The sequence below is a fragment of the Sebastes umbrosus genome, chromosome 7, assembly GCF_015220745.1.
Source record: "Sebastes umbrosus isolate fSebUmb1 chromosome 7, fSebUmb1.pri, whole genome shotgun sequence".
NCBI classification, from domain to species: Eukaryota; Metazoa; Chordata; class Actinopteri; order Perciformes; family Sebastidae; genus Sebastes; species Sebastes umbrosus.
The window spans coordinates 28,493,826-28,509,450 of NC_051275.1; the positions used below are offsets into that span (position 1 = coordinate 28,493,826).

Here is a 15,625-nt window from a genome sequence, read left to right on the forward strand (position 1 = left end):
GGAGTACTTGCATCGATAATAGTCCGTCCTGAAGTGTAGCCCTTAATTGCACACAAACTCATTAATTTGTGAGATTTCATGCCGTAGAACCATTTTGAAGACTTAATCATAGTGTTGTCCGGATTTGTATGCAATAACAGGTAAATATAACCAGTAATAAATGGAGATTTGGTGATTAATCATGCAAAGGTGCCTTCAATATCCTTCCATGGTGAATAACTTGTCACATGGACTAAGGAAGTGCCTGCGGCTCTTCTCTCTCTTTTTCTCTTCTCTATGCCGGCACACAGTTAATGCACAAACCAACAAACACAAACACAGTCCTCCCTAATTACTCTTGCTCTCTCTGCTCTTTCTCACTCTCTGTCTTTCTTTCTTTCTTTGAAGTTTGAAATTAGAGTTGAAAGCAAGGTCAGTGTATTTATAATGTTTTCATCAGAGATTTATTATTTTTGAGGAATTGGGAAAAACTAAACCAAAACAGGAGATCATTAGCCAGAGAGGACATGAGTTTTTTGGGGGAGCGGTGGATGGAACCTGCCGAACCTGAAGAGGGAAAATGTTGACTGTAGCTGGTTATATTTGGCTATGAATGGAAAATGAATTCTACTTCGGGGAGTGTATGAGAAAAATGAAATCAAAACAGAATAGAAAATAACTTCTCCAAATGGTCGAGGTCTGAGAGTTCATATGAAAGTGAGTCTGCACCTTTTGTATTGTACACAGCGTGATGTTGAATGTGGGTGTTTTTGAGCCCACGCCAGTGTCTATACCATAATTCACAAAAAGCCCAGCTATTGTGAGAACATTAGTGGAAAGTGCAGCGTATCTCCATGGATTTCATCCATTCTGTAGTTGGTGAGGTAAAGTGCTTTTCAAAGAGATGCCCTTTCCAACATTGTTCCTTGAAGGTTGACCTATGACTAAGATTACAGTTCACTCCTATCTTCTCCCTCCTCCCCTTTCATGGCTGACAGCTGGACACCAGGCACTATATGTCCGCGAGAGCTGAAATGTCATTCACACTTCCTTCCCTCGCGATTGTCTTCCTTTCTTCACCTCCTCTCCTCTTCCCTTCCCCTTGCCCATTTATAGAGGTGACAGGGTTATCAGAGTGTGAGCAAATGTTTCTTAGCCGATTCATTTTTATCTTTGCTTTGCAAGGATTAATTCTCCAGTCGCACTTCCCACTCAGCCAATCAACTTCCCCACCCCTCCCCAACCCACTTTGGTTGTTTTTGAGGTTGGAAAAAAAGCCAATTGGATTCTTTGTCACCTCAATTGAGTGCCTCCGCCTCGACCCACCCCGCCCCCCCCATTCCATCTCCCCATATCTGGAAAACACATCTTCATTTCAGATTGGTCATTTGACTACAGCAATAACTCTGTATGACTCCATTTAAAATGCTGTTTGGCACAATTGTGAAAAGTCTTGTCAGTTGGTATTAGAGAGATGCGTTACCTTTGTGTGTGTGTGTGTGTGTGTGTGTGAGAGAGAGAGATGTTAGTTGCGGGGAGGCGGGGAGGCTGTTAGTGATGCTGTACGGAGACAAAGCTTCAATAATAACTTTGCTGCAGAAACAATCCGAAAGAGACAAACACTGAAATATTGTTTCTTAGAAAACATGGTCGATACGGAGGAACAGAGCAGCTTTATTTCAATTCAGCACTGCAGCTCCTATCAGATTTAGATAGCATATGAATTCCCACATGATGCCACTCTCACAAATGTGTTTACAACTTGGGAACTCTTAAATGCTTTCAGTATAAATTTTCCATATGTGTTTGTGTTAGTTTCACAGTCGGCTAGGCAAACACAATAACCTTAATGTATTTGTTTTTTCTTTGAGTAAGTCAAGATAAGTCTTTAAAGCTGCTTCATATGGGCACCAAAATTAAAGGTGAAAAGCTGGAAACATGCCTCGAAGCCCTGCTGGCACGGATAACACCCACAAGTATAGTGCATTCTTTATTGTAGGGCCACTGAGTAACTTTATTGGAGCAGTTGGGGTTTAAGTGCCCTGTTTATGGACAAATTGACAACAGTTGTTGAGAGCTGGCAGAGTCTGTTACTTTGCACACCAGCTTTTTTTCTGCATAAATGATTCAGATGAGTAAATGAATGTGATTGCGATGCACCGAGTGTAGACTGTTATTTCAATCACGGCAATTACGGTTTAATGCACTGCTGTGCATGTGCAGGTCAAAGCCACACAATGCAATCGTTTTATTAAAAAAAAATGATTATTTCTGAATTCACACTTCAACTGAATGACATTCAATATAACATCTACACGCTCACTGATGGTTAAGAGGACCCCTATTTTACTTTACTTTAAACACTGGAAACAGCCTCAGGCACCACCTTGATGAAGGCAAGAGAGCCCAAAACAATTGCTGAATAAAGGATGGCGTGCTGGAGAGGAGTTGTTTGATGTGCTTTCATTTTTAAAAAAGACCTCTAAATTATCTATTACATCCCAATCAGGCTTAAAAGCATGAAACCCAAATACAATATTTGGATTTGGTGGTGAAAATGCCCCCCAAATATTACAAATATCCTCTAAATAGTGTATTAATAACATTGTATTATATAGAGAATTGCAAATATTACAAGGTAGAGAAACACTAAGATGCACTAACATGAAACAATACAAGTGAATTGAAAGTGTGCGGCTCTCTCCTTCCAATATCCGCAAATCTCACTAGAATAGGTGTGTTTTCATGTGTCTCTGGGCATTTTAACAACACATTTCCTTTTCTTTTTGACCTTTTAGAAATAGTGAAGTGAAGAATTGACTGTGTGTAGGTAAAGGCACAGTAAATAGTATAGAAGTTAAAGACTGTGTTCATTGTTTCACCTCCTGTGGTTTGAAAAGCGGTATGACTCTCCGGGTTAGTTCAGGACAACGGCAGGGTCACACTGCAGGAACAGAAATGGGCAAGTGATTTACGGTAGCAAGCTTTTCCTCGACTCGTTGTCAGAATGATGCACAAGGATGTTTGCGGATCATTTATAAATTGACTTTGAATGACAAGCTGAATGTGCTCGACACGCAGCAGGCGAGGAATCCAGGTCAAGAGTGGATCATAGGTCTAGCTGCGTTGAGTGAGCAGCAGTTGCCCTTGAAACAAACAAGGCTATGAAGTAGAAATCAAAAGTGGAAAAATGTGTGACTTTGCTAGAATCTATCACGAGTCTACATGTTCATGGTAATGTGCACCAACACAGCATTTCACAGGCTCCGTGTTCTTAGGCAGGGGACTCGTGAATATCACCTCTTTGCACCCTTTTGCACACATTGTTTTTTTTTGCAGGATAACCCGGGCTATTAGAAAATGAACACACATGTAATTAACGGTTGCTCATTCATCAACTGTGTGGCTTTGCTAACTAGTAATATCCAATCATATTCATGCAAGTGTAAAGCACAGCCATTATAACAACAAGTAACACCTCTCAGTGTTACTCAGCTAAAACCAACACTGTTTGCTGCCACAATTCCCTTTACCACCCCAGCCTCCTCCTCCTTGGCTATATTTTTGGTATTGTTGCTTTAACAGTAATTTGTATGTTTAGTAAGGGGAACAGCTTGGATTCTTGGAGTTCTCTCAAATAAGCAGAGCCTTTTCTGCCAAATCTAACTGTTCTCCAACTATTAGCTAAATGGTCAGTTCCATGACGTAAATGTCTCTGACTGAGATGATGGCTTATCACAGAAAAAAAGCATCATAACCAATAAATGACATTTGCAAAAGCAATAGTGACATATTAACAGCTTATTTCCCCAATTAAGGAGAGTGGGGCACTTAAGCCCCACTTAATTACGGAAAGAAACACAGGTGTTTCACTGGGAATGATGGGGTTAAATGAAGAGAGATGACAGCCTAATGCTAGGTTCACCTTACGAGTGACAAAAGCAACAAAACGGCCAAGTGTGGCCAGCTACATTGTCGCTGAGTCGCAGGGGCAGACTTCATTTATTATTCATCTTCATGCAAGCGCCTGGAGTCTGCAGTTTTAACATTAATCCAGCCACCCCAGCTGCCGTCTCAGTTTTGGAGAATGGCTGGTCAGAAATTCACAAGAGTGAAACTCCGATGTCTGAGTGCTAGTGAACGCAGCGAGAGATGACTCTGCCAGCTGCTGCTCCGTTTTCTACCGGCCCTGGCAGCTTTCTGTGCAGCCTCTCACAGTCCCGTCCCCACGCAACGACTGCTCATGACCTTTTCTCCTGCTAAATGTGTGTGTAGGGTTGCCAAATTCCACTGGTAGAAATATAGAACAGCTACAGATGGATAGTTGCGAGTTGTTTTGTGTAGTAATAGTAACATGTGTTTGTCAGATTTCAACAAAAATGAGTATCAGTCCAAATTTAGAGGGGACGCTCGTATCCCCCCCTCAATATTGTAAGTATTAGATTGGCCCAGTCTGACAGGCAGCGCTCTGCTCTGTGCTGTCTGCGGCTGCAAGGGCCAGGCTTGCCCATGCCGGGGTTGCGCATTTAAACGTGTTAAAACTCAATAAAGATCTTTATTAAAACAAAAAAGAAGGAAGACCAGTCCATCGGGAAATTCCCGAGCTTCCCAATGGCCAGTCTGGCCTTGCTGAGTCATCGTTGAAGTATTGCTCAAGTGCTCGTTGACGTAGTTTTGTAGTCAAATAGCACTGGGAACAGAACGGAACAGGGTGAAACATATGATTGGTTGACGTGTCACAGCATCATTGGAGTGCTGAAAAAAGTTCAGAGCAGCTCAACCTTGATTTGTAGCGTGGGCGTCTGTTTTTAGCTTCATGTCGCCGGCTTCCATTGAAAATGACTTGTAGCCTGTTGCTGTGTTGCTCGTAGTGTGAACGCAGCATAAGGCGTGTCCACCCCAAAGAAATGCAGACCTGACACACATACATGCACGCATAGCTGATATTAGGATATTAATCTGTTTATCAGAAGTTTCGAGAAAATAAAAGTGACTTTTCTTCATTTGCCCGCATTACGCGTATACTCCAACATTCATCACATCCCAAAGTCATTGATCATTATTTGTAATTCTGGCCTCATATCTGTATATACGATACTTTATTCCAACCACTCCGCCCACAGTTTGTGGGAGCAGTGATGTATGTCCTCTGCATCCTTCATGATTGATTGCATCTTTGCTGCTGACTCGCTTTAAAACAGACTGTACCTTCCTTCTTAATTCATCTGAGTTGTTTTTGCCAGAGTTCAGGTTTCTCCCGCTCCCTCTCTCTCTCTCTCTAGCTTTCGGTTTGTTTGCGTGGGAGTGAGAGCAGTAGGAGTAGATGGTGATCACGAGGCAGGGTGGTCATTAAACGCTGCTTCGAGATGAAATAGCTCCATGTTACTTTGAGCATCAGTGTCACATACACGCACATAAAAAGATTCATCATTTCACCTCAAAATTTTGATTCGTCTATTAAAGCTTCTTTTTCTGACGGTGTGCGTCTGAACTCAGAATCAGAGTCAAGCATCTGGTGGGTCCCCGTATGACAAGGGAAGCAATCTGTTTTCATGAGCTCGGGTCCCGGGGCAGGAGATTAAATTGCTTATTTGGATCCTGGGTTGAAAAAGTTTACTGTAAGTACCCCTGAGGGCTATTGCAGGAGGAAAAAAAAAAGCTTTTCTAAACTCTTGCTTTCAGTGAGAGAATCAAGGTCAGCTTGTGTTTGCATTTAATCTCTGTTCATAGCCAATAGTCTCTGTGAAGAGATGGTAAGGGGTGTCATGGTAGACTCAGTTGTCTTGTTGAGTTCAAACATGTTTTACAGAAAGATGAATAAAACACTATTACTTTTCAAATTATGTTAAAAAAAAAAGAGCAAAAATGTCAGTGGTAACTTCTGGAAGTTGAGCCCTCTCAGTAAGCTCTGGATCTTGTTGTTTGAGATAAAACACACTTTGCTCTTTGTACTCTATTTCAACCTTAACGTCATTTCTCTTGTGTCTCCAGTTCCAGCCAACATCTACAAGGTGTCAGAAGACATCACGGTGAACGAGGGCAGTAACATGACACTCAGCTGTTTGGCCAGTGGCAGGCCGGACCCTGCAATCACCTGGCGGCTGCTCAACCCCTCAGGTAGGAATCATCCAATCGGTGCTCATTATCATTTGTGTCAGTCTAGACGTCTGGCCAACGGTGTCTCAGATTTCTTCATCATCTTAATACGAGATTGTTGTTTTTTTTAAGTGAATCAAAATCCCTCCAGCTGTGGTGCATGCTATATTATATTTAAGAAATTAGAAAAGATACAATATATAATTTGCAACGGGATGTGAAGGAGAATTTCCTAAAAACCCTCCAGGGGCTTGAAAACTGTCATTCTCCTGGCGGCATATTATAGGAAATAATTAAAGTAATGTAATACACACAATGTTTATGTCTCTATCAATAATTTTATACATAGTAAAAAACAGAGACATAGTTTAGCAAAGTAGTTGGCAACAATGCATCCCATAAACACCCATCTGTTACGCAAATATATTGGATCAGTCATAATCATAACACACACACACACATCAAGAAGATTCATTCATAAATCACTGTCGTTAACAAACTAAGAGCATACGCTCGTGATATGGCATAGGGGTTTTATAAGACAAGGTACATAAATAAGACAGAAAATATGGAGAAAATAAACAGAAATAATAAAAAAGAAAATCAAGTGTTAGCTCTCTGGACAGATTCAAACAGGATTATTTGGAGAGATATTTGTTACAATTTGCTACAAACATCACACAGCGGGAGAGACTGTATAGTGGTGGAATGTCCATTGACTGTCCAGCACTCACCACACAAATATCCTGATTCAGGCTTTTTCTTCAGTATCAAAGATGTCCTGTGGTTGTTGATGTCTGTACAGTGAAAACAGGAACGTCTAGCAGCCAAGGCAACATGAATTTCCATCATTTCAATAACTTTTCATCAGTCTTCACTAGATTTGTTGGCCAATGCAGGAGGACTGACTGATGTTCCAATCTGTTTTGGAGGTCTTTTTACCTCCTGGTCTGATATTGAAGCCTGGCACTGTGTGCGACTTGACAGTAGATGAGAAACTGACAAGTGAAGTAAGGGGACATCTCATGAGTGCATGCAAATGAGTCAAGAGAGCTTTTCCAGATTTTTGGCAATAGCCTCTCTTTTCTTTTCATAGCCACTTCAAACGACTCTTTATCTGGACCTCCTCCCACAGCATGCACAACCTGGGTTTCTTATTTGTTATCATAGACACTTCCAACCTCATCCCATTATATACGCAAAGATTTTAAAGAGAAATCATAGAGTATGGCCCAATGCAGTTCTGTATTAGTATTTAGTAGTAGTATTTTACCAAGGTTAAAACTTTTTTCCTTAAAGGGACTATTTGTAACTTTCAGAAATGCTTCTTAACAGCGACACCTGTGGCCGTGAAATCAACGTAAGTCAGCGTCGGGCTCGTGCTTGTGCTCGCTCTCAAAATGGACATGAACGAGCATCGCTCAAAACAGTGAGGCGACACACGTCAGCTAAAAGCACAATATCACTCTATATTTCAGCTGCTTGGCAGTAATGTTAGCTGAACAGACGAAGGTCTCTCCATGAATCAATGCTGATACTGTGTTTGCTTCTCCTGCCTCAGCGCAGGCTTCAGCAGCGGGGCTCCCCAGCGAGAAACTCGTCTCCCTCCGCCCGCAGCCGGAGAGAGCAGGAAGACACCGGCAACCGGTCGGTAACGAGACGGTAACATTTCTCTCTGCGGAGCCCCGTTACTTCCCAAGACACGGGAAACCTCTGTTGGTCTGGAGGAGCTGCAGCATTTTTTTCTGTACAAACGTCCACTATACATTCACTAGATATTCTCAGAGCTAAACTAACTCTTCTGCAGTGAGGAGTGAGCGCGCGTTCACGTCTAGAGGTGGAGCGAGTACGCGAGAACGCGCGCGCTGTCTGAGTGAAGGCGAGCAGGCAGAGGAGACGAGACAGCGGCCACAAGTGAGCACGCATATGCGAGCGTGCATGTGTGCCGACCCGCTACATTTATACGCTTAGAAAGTTACAAACAGTCCCTTTAAATCATGCTTTATTATGCCTCCGTGCAGGGACAGCCTTTTCCAGAGACATTATGTTTTCGTGTTTTCTGTCCGTCCGGTTACAGATACAGCTGCTAGCTTTGCTTCAGCTAGGACGTGTTTATCTAACCATAGGGTGAATCTCTTGTATAAAAGGTTATTATGTATGAAAGCCATGTTGCTGTTCGTACATACTATCAAAGAGTGTACAGGTGGTGTGTCGGTACATCTCTCCATATATGTGCATTCAGATAGTGGCGATACTGCAGCTTTGGGATTTAATCCAATTTCAGAGAAAAGAAATGATGTTCCCCACTGCTGATAAGCTTGTAGTATGATGGATGGAGATGCTCGAGTTTTACAACATCTCAGCTTGATAACGGCTCCGTGCCGATTGAAATCCATTCTATATGAATGTCTTTATCAATTACTGCATCAGTTTGTCAGCGCTCCAGACATGTTTCATGGAATACATCTGTCTCCTGCACCTAGAAGCTGAACAACCTGGATGGGTGTATTTGCTTATTTTGTCTGTTTGCATTAAAGGAGAGTGATCTGTTCAGCTTAATCCTGCAAGCCATATGGATCTGACTCGCTGCTTTACAGTACTGCATTGAAAACTAAATCTCCCCTTTATTTTCTGCCTGTGAAACTGGAGTTGAACCCTTGAAGTTCAGATGGCTCACTGTACTGTAGGTAAAGCTCCTTAAACAGCTTTTGCTCCAAGAATATGGATGGAGAGGTGTATATAGAGGGAAGGAAAAAGCAATAACCAATAGTAGATTTTTCAATCTGCAATGGAGGCCTTACTAACTACACCTCTGTACGTTCTGTAATGTCTTCAGTGAGGTAGCGTTTCTTTTCATTATTCCCTTTCTCCATGTTGTGTTGAGGAAGAAGTGGGCAGACCACCTTCGACAAGTCTTTGTTCTTTACTGAAACGGTGTGAATGGTGAAACAGTGTGACAGAAGGAAAATCCTGTCAGCGTCCTGGCAGGATTGGATTCTGAAAGTCTACACAGGCACATGTGGCTCCAGAGATGGGGGTCCCACACCATTTACAAACACTGGCACTCTTGTTGTTTTTGTTGTTGTTTTGCGGGTGTCTTTCACCTCCAGAATCCATAAGTCGAACCCAGTTTGAGCGCGTGTGGGGGACTGCTGAGAGAGATAATGATGTCTGGCAACCTGCTGGTCTCACCGTCTCACGCCTTCGCCTGCCTGAGCGGTAACGCCGCTTCACTCAGCGAGGCTCTCAACTGTTTGATGGGACAACAGATGTTCATGAGTCACAAAATGTCAGTCCAAGTCAAAACTTGAGTCTGTTATTCAGAGTCAAGTCTCAATTCAACAGTTCGGGGATCAAAATCAAGTCTCCATAAAGGTTCAAACTTACTAACAATATTGCTATTTCCACAAATTGCAGATGAATTGTGTTTTTTATAGTTATAAGTGTATAAAGGACCCATTATTGTGATTACATTAAAGCACATAATGAAGAATTAACTTTTCTCACTAGATGAACAAACAAGTGAAATACAGTAAGTTACCTAATGAATAGTAGCATTGCATCCTTTGACTAATAATGTGAGCTACGGCTACCATTTGCCCCATAAATGGAAAGATGGAATCATTCTTGTAAGTGTAAGACAACACCAGGCTTGACTTAAACATTGCTTCCCTAACTTTGTAAAACGAAGTGTAACAAATAAATACATAGGTATAAATTTACTGTAATGTTATTTATTATTAAAATAAAAAATCGTACACCAGCAACTTGGTTAGAAATCTTCAAAATTAACCGGAATTACAATTCGACAAATTGGTCAAATTTAAACAGGAATTCAACTTCTAGTATATAATGTATATGGTATATAAACATATAACTGAATTTAATAGACCGGCCCCATTGTCACCGATACCTGATGCAGCTGTTTGAGTCAGTATATCCGTGCATCCCTACCACATGCATAGTTGACTACATTATGCACAAGATAGCAGTGCAAAAGCACCAACACACAGATACCAACACACTCAAACAGAATGTCTTTATAATGAGGGTGCCTCTATAGTATCTTCTTCAAGCCACATGAGACAACAGGTCCCCAGATTAATGACAGCCACTCCGGGAGGTTGGTCTGTCAGGCAGATGATAAACGCTTTGTCTTTTCAACTGGAGATCCTCTTTAGAACTGCGTTCTTTAATGAGAAAAACTAAATAAAGAAAAACTATTTGCATGGCCTTCGCGTAAGAACAAACCCTGCTTCATCGTTTGTAGTATGAAGGCATGTTGACACTTTTTCACATTTAGAAAATAACCCCATGGGAGATGCGTACTATTCAACACGCAGCTACAGCTATAAACAAACACGTCCTGCTGTATATACTGTACTGTAGCTTGTAGCCCTCTCATCCTGGTGCTGTTGTTATTGTTGCTATACTTCAGCTAAAAATAAGCACTTCTGCTCATCTCCCATCTGCCTTTTTGGCCATTAACTTTAAAAGTAGAGCAAGCCTAGGAGTTGTGCATGGACAAAATAGAGTGAATATGGCTTAGTAATAATATGGTACAGTGGAAACCACTTATAGTAATCATGGTTACAGTGAACAACCGCTTATATGGATCAACAAGCTTGGGACAGAATCAATCCTATACAAATGCTGTTTAAATAATTAATTTATAGTAGTCTGCTAACAGTGTGGAACAACATTTTAAAACAACGTTAATTACATTTTTGTTAAGTTTTTACTTTACTCCCTTGATACTTTGCCTCGCGGGCCGTCTGCTTTCCAGCTGGATACCCGAGGCTGGTTCTGCGTGCACATTGAAATCATGACAGGAAAAGAAAAGTAATTTTCTTTATTATTAGATGGAAGTCCAACAACAACAATCGGCTATAATAATCATCCGATTATAGTGATGAATATGACCCGGACAGACGTAATCACTATAAGCGGTTTCCACTTTAGTTTGATCATTTTTACCTTGTAACTATTCAGGTGCTCAAATTAGAGTTCCTCAAATAGAGCTTCAATGATTAGTTGGTTAAAGGGCCAGTCTGTAGCATTTAGGGGGGATCTATTGGCAGAAATGTAATATAATATTAATGTTTTCTTTAGTGTATAATGTGTTTTCGTTACCTTAGAATGAGCCGTTTATCTACTTATCGAGCAGGTCCTCTTCACGGAGCCGGCCGCCATGTTTCTACAGGAGCCCAGAAACCAAGCACTGGCTCTAGATAGAGCCTTTTGCGTTTTTGCATCGGCCTCCGTAGTTCTCCTTCACGCTTGGCACACAAAATTTATAGGGAACTAATTTGAAAATCAATAAATTATTTTGAGTCATTTTTTTAGGGGAAAATACCCATATTCTCTGCAACCAGCTTCTCAAATATTAATATTCTCTGGTTCCTTACAGGGCGCTTTCACAAGCCATAGTCTGTTTGGTCTGAATCAGAGTGAAATTTATTTGCTGAGAGGCGTGTACAAAGAAGTGAATTTATCTTTTTCGCCTCGAGAGCTGCCGCTTCTGTGCAGAGAATCGTGGTCTTTGAAATATTGCCGTGGAAGGTTTTTCACTTTGACTCGGCACTGATCTGCTGTGCCCGTGAATCCCTTCTCCAGTTAATCTTGAATGACTTTATAAATGTCACTATTTTTGTAGACTTTATTTAGCATATTCTGTATGCTCTCTTCGGCCCAGATGTAAAGCAAACATCAGACTGCAGAAGTCCATGTCAGTCTTCTCCCACTCATGTTAACCTGTCGTTTAACTGTGTCCATCTCAACAAATGGCTGCACAGGCAGCCTGCGTTTTGGTTCACTTGGAAACTGTTTTAATCGAACTGTGGTGCGATATGTTTGGGCAGTTGTGAATGCAGTTTGATTAAAACAGACTAAATGTTGGCTTGTGAAAGCGCCCTTAGTCTTTTATGATAATACTGTGAATATTTTGGGGGTTTTGGACCGTTCGGTCAGACAAAACAAGTCATTTAAAGATGGGCTCTGGGAAATTCCGATGGGAATCTTTCACGATTTTCTGACATTTTATAAACCAGACAATTCCTCAATAATGAAAGTAATCATTAGTTGCACCCTCAGTCATATTTAAGCACCCCTGCAAGTTTATGTAACCACGCTGTTAGCAAACCCACAGAGAAACATCACTTCAAGTCTAACTCCAGCGGCTACCAAGTATATAAACCCAATATACCTATTGGGTTTAATTATATTTCCAAATATTGCAATTCTCAAAAAGCAATTTATCCAAAGGGGAGGCTACGGGAGCAAGCAAACTAAGTTTAAAGTTTTTAAGTTTAATAAGCTTTAAATCAAACTGAGAAAAAGCGTAAAACTCTAAAACTAACTACAGTAACCAAACTGCCAAACTCACAATAACAACCCAGAAAGTCATCAAACTGCAGACTGTAACAAGAAAGTCTGTCGGAAAGTTTTGTCTGTAAAGCTTCTTTTCTCAGGGGCTCAGAAGAAAAAAACCTGAAGCAATCCCGAACAATTCATAACCTGAGTGACAAATGATGCCTCCAATGCTGGAGTTAAATGTTTTCAGCCAACTGTCTAAATTGGTATTCCATCCTAGGATTTGTTTATGAGATGGTTAATAGCAGGGTTTCTCAATGTGTCCACATTGATTACCGCTGTCATCTGTTTCTACGGAGCCATCCGAGCTGAAACTGCTCTTTCTCAGCTCTGCACAATCTTCTTTCTCAGCCATTGTTGCCTCCGTCGCTCGGTTATCACGAAGCTAATTAGATTATAACTGACGTGTTATGTTTCTTAATGACAAAATGGCATGCTGGATGGATTGAGAGATAAACAGAAAGTGCATTTTCAGTGCTAGGGATGTGTGTATATATGCATAATTAGACTCCATCAAAGATAATGTTCATGTCATTGAGACAAGAGGTTAGATAGGTTATTGCTTGCATATCACTGAGCTACATATGTAATTAAGGGATTGTGGGACTGAATTGAATGAATTTTCCCAAGGACTCATAATAGAGCGAGGTCTGATGCAGAGATTTTTGGACCTGCTGTGTCGAGACTGCAGAGAGCCGTCAGATGAAATGCGGAATACTGTGGCTCGGTAAATATTGCAACCCTTTGAGCGTGATAAAAGATGACAATGAGACAGGAGATACTTCATTATGAGTAAGGACGTGGACTTCTGCGGGCAGAGCAAACAAGGTGCTCATTAAAGCGGTACATGCACCACTTCACCCAAATGGTTTTATTTGTTGTTTGGCTGACATTGCCAAAGCAGAAAACAAGCAAAGTGTAACAATTACCACAATCGCAAATAATAGCCTAAATGAAACCAAGTGTGGTTATTAACCCTTTCTTTCATACACTTGGGGGGCAAATTCACAAAGAATGGATTGTAGCCATCAGATCTGATCTTTGTGAATTTTTGCAATGAAGCTCATTTGCATAGAAAAGGGCCAATTTTGCACCACATGTCTGCATAACACCTCATTTAAATACGTGCAAATAGCACAGGTGCACTGAGATGCTATTTGCTTGGCAGCACAGTAAGGGTGCATTTCACCCTTGAGGGTGCTTTGCAAATTTCACAGTGTTTTTTTTGTGTTATTTGTGCAGGTTTATCGGCCGTGCTATCCTTTTGTGAAGTCACCCCTCAGCGTACAAAATATTAAGTGGCCATTATCTTGAGTTACAGAATATTTTGTTGTGAGACTGTCCTCCCAAGAAAAAACGACAGTCAGTCGTTCACATGGAAGGGAAGAAACGGTTGTTATTGAAACCATGTTGATGAAGGTCCCATAACCTTAAATGGATAGTAAACTATCCATTTAAATGGATATTAAACTATCCCTAGTAATCATTTTACCTCTGACCTTAACTTTGTAATGGTTTTGAAAGGTACAGACAGATGATGTAATCCTGCCAATAGGGGCATCAGATAAAAAAACACTAATGTGTCTAGTTTTAAAGGGCAGTTCTAAATGATTTATTTTTTTTTATTTAATTTGGAGGACTTTTTCTTCTTTTATCTGAGCCTAAAAGTCCTCTAACTCATCTCCTTGTATCTGATGAAAAGATATTCCTCCATAAATCAATAAGCATTAATGGCTTTTACCTGAATTCCCCTCGTCAGTGTAATTCATCTAGAGAATATAATGTTATACTCTCACTGAGTGCGTAGAATTTGTAAATAATATCGACTGATATCAGCTCTTTTCAGTCAGTGATGAAAACAAGGAACAAACAAAATGTGTCTCATTTCATGGCTGTATCATTAATAGTTTCCTTGGACCAAAGTCAACAAAGGCAGCATGGGAGACTTTGAAGATTTAAGGCGGACACAGTGTATGATATTGTCGGCAGAGGCAGTGTGACATCTGATTACCTGTGTGAGACTGTGGGCAATGTTGTAGGTAACACGCTATCTTGTAGGTCTTTTACTTTTTATCAAAACACTTTTTGTTCAGCCTCTGCGTGGGCACTGCTGTGAATATTGACTGTATAGCTCATTGCACTGGCTTGTGAGGCGAATGATCAGCAGAGCATGGAGGGACGGAGAGGAGAGCAGGGGAGAGGGGGATATTCAGCGGGATGGGGGGATGGAGAGAAGATGAAAGAGAAGAGTGAGGAAAAGTATAGTGTGTGAGCGTGAATGCACATGTGTGGGTACGGTACGTGCCACAGTGCCTCCAGTGTCTGCGCGACATGCATGTGCTGAGACCTGCAAGCATGTCGGTGTTGATCTCGTTAGATGGCTGGTTCTCAGCTTGAATCTGCCACTCCTTCCCCCCAGAATAGCTGCTAAAGGTGGTCGACTGCAGCACCTGGGTGGTGGGAGGTCAGGAGAATGGCAGCACCCTGTCGTGCACGATGAGGGAGGAAATGGAGCCGCTGGTCAAGCAAGGAATCCTTCACTGCATGCCTCCCGGACTACCAAAATAGTGGTCAGACAAGTATGAAAAATACATGCCCTCTGGCTGCCTCTGGTTTCCCATGACACACGCAGAGCTGGAAAGAGGAGGAACTGGTGGAAGTTATGCTATCCTCAGGGAAGAAGAGAGGAAAAGAAAGAACTTAAAAGACAATGGAGACGGGCAAGAGACGGAGAGAGAGAACAGAACAGTGCTTTAGTATGCAAATGGCCAGTTTCACTGCATGTTCAATCATTCTTATCATTAGTTATAGTAACTCCAGTAGTTAATTAATGTTCAATTATGCATTCGAGATCCTCTCACCTCTCTGGTGTAATAGAGTTTGTCAGTCATTTAGCATTGCAGGGAGGACAACCACAGTGAACCTCAGATCCACTCAAGCACAGACACACACATCTGGATGTCTGAGGAGCTCGCAGTGACGCCGATGATTTAAATTCCAGTCATAAAGATGCCTTGATGTATTTACGATGCTGCACCCTGGCGGCTGAACGGACGAACGGCTGCGAATAGTGTCCTGTAACCAAAATAGCAATGGTTTAACTTCGCCAACACCTATTACCTGTCCATCAGCAGCCATGTTTACTGTGTCCTTGAGAAACATACTGAACCCTGAAAGT

General features: G+C 41.5%; 1 protein-coding gene across 5 annotated transcripts in view; it reads left to right on the top strand.

Moving 5' to 3' along the window:
* The window catches only part of LOC119491416 (limbic system associated membrane protein), a 622,005-nt gene that overhangs the window by 579,521 nt on the left and 26,859 nt on the right, over window positions 1-15,625 (top strand). For all 5 annotated transcript variants that reach the window (XM_037775451.1, XM_037775452.1, XM_037775449.1 and 2 more), the window contains one exon: window positions 5,971-6,096. In XM_037775451.1, coding sequence (XP_037631379.1) covers window positions 5,971-6,096 — 126 coding nt within the window. The remainder of the gene's footprint in view (window positions 1-5,970; window positions 6,097-15,625) is intronic.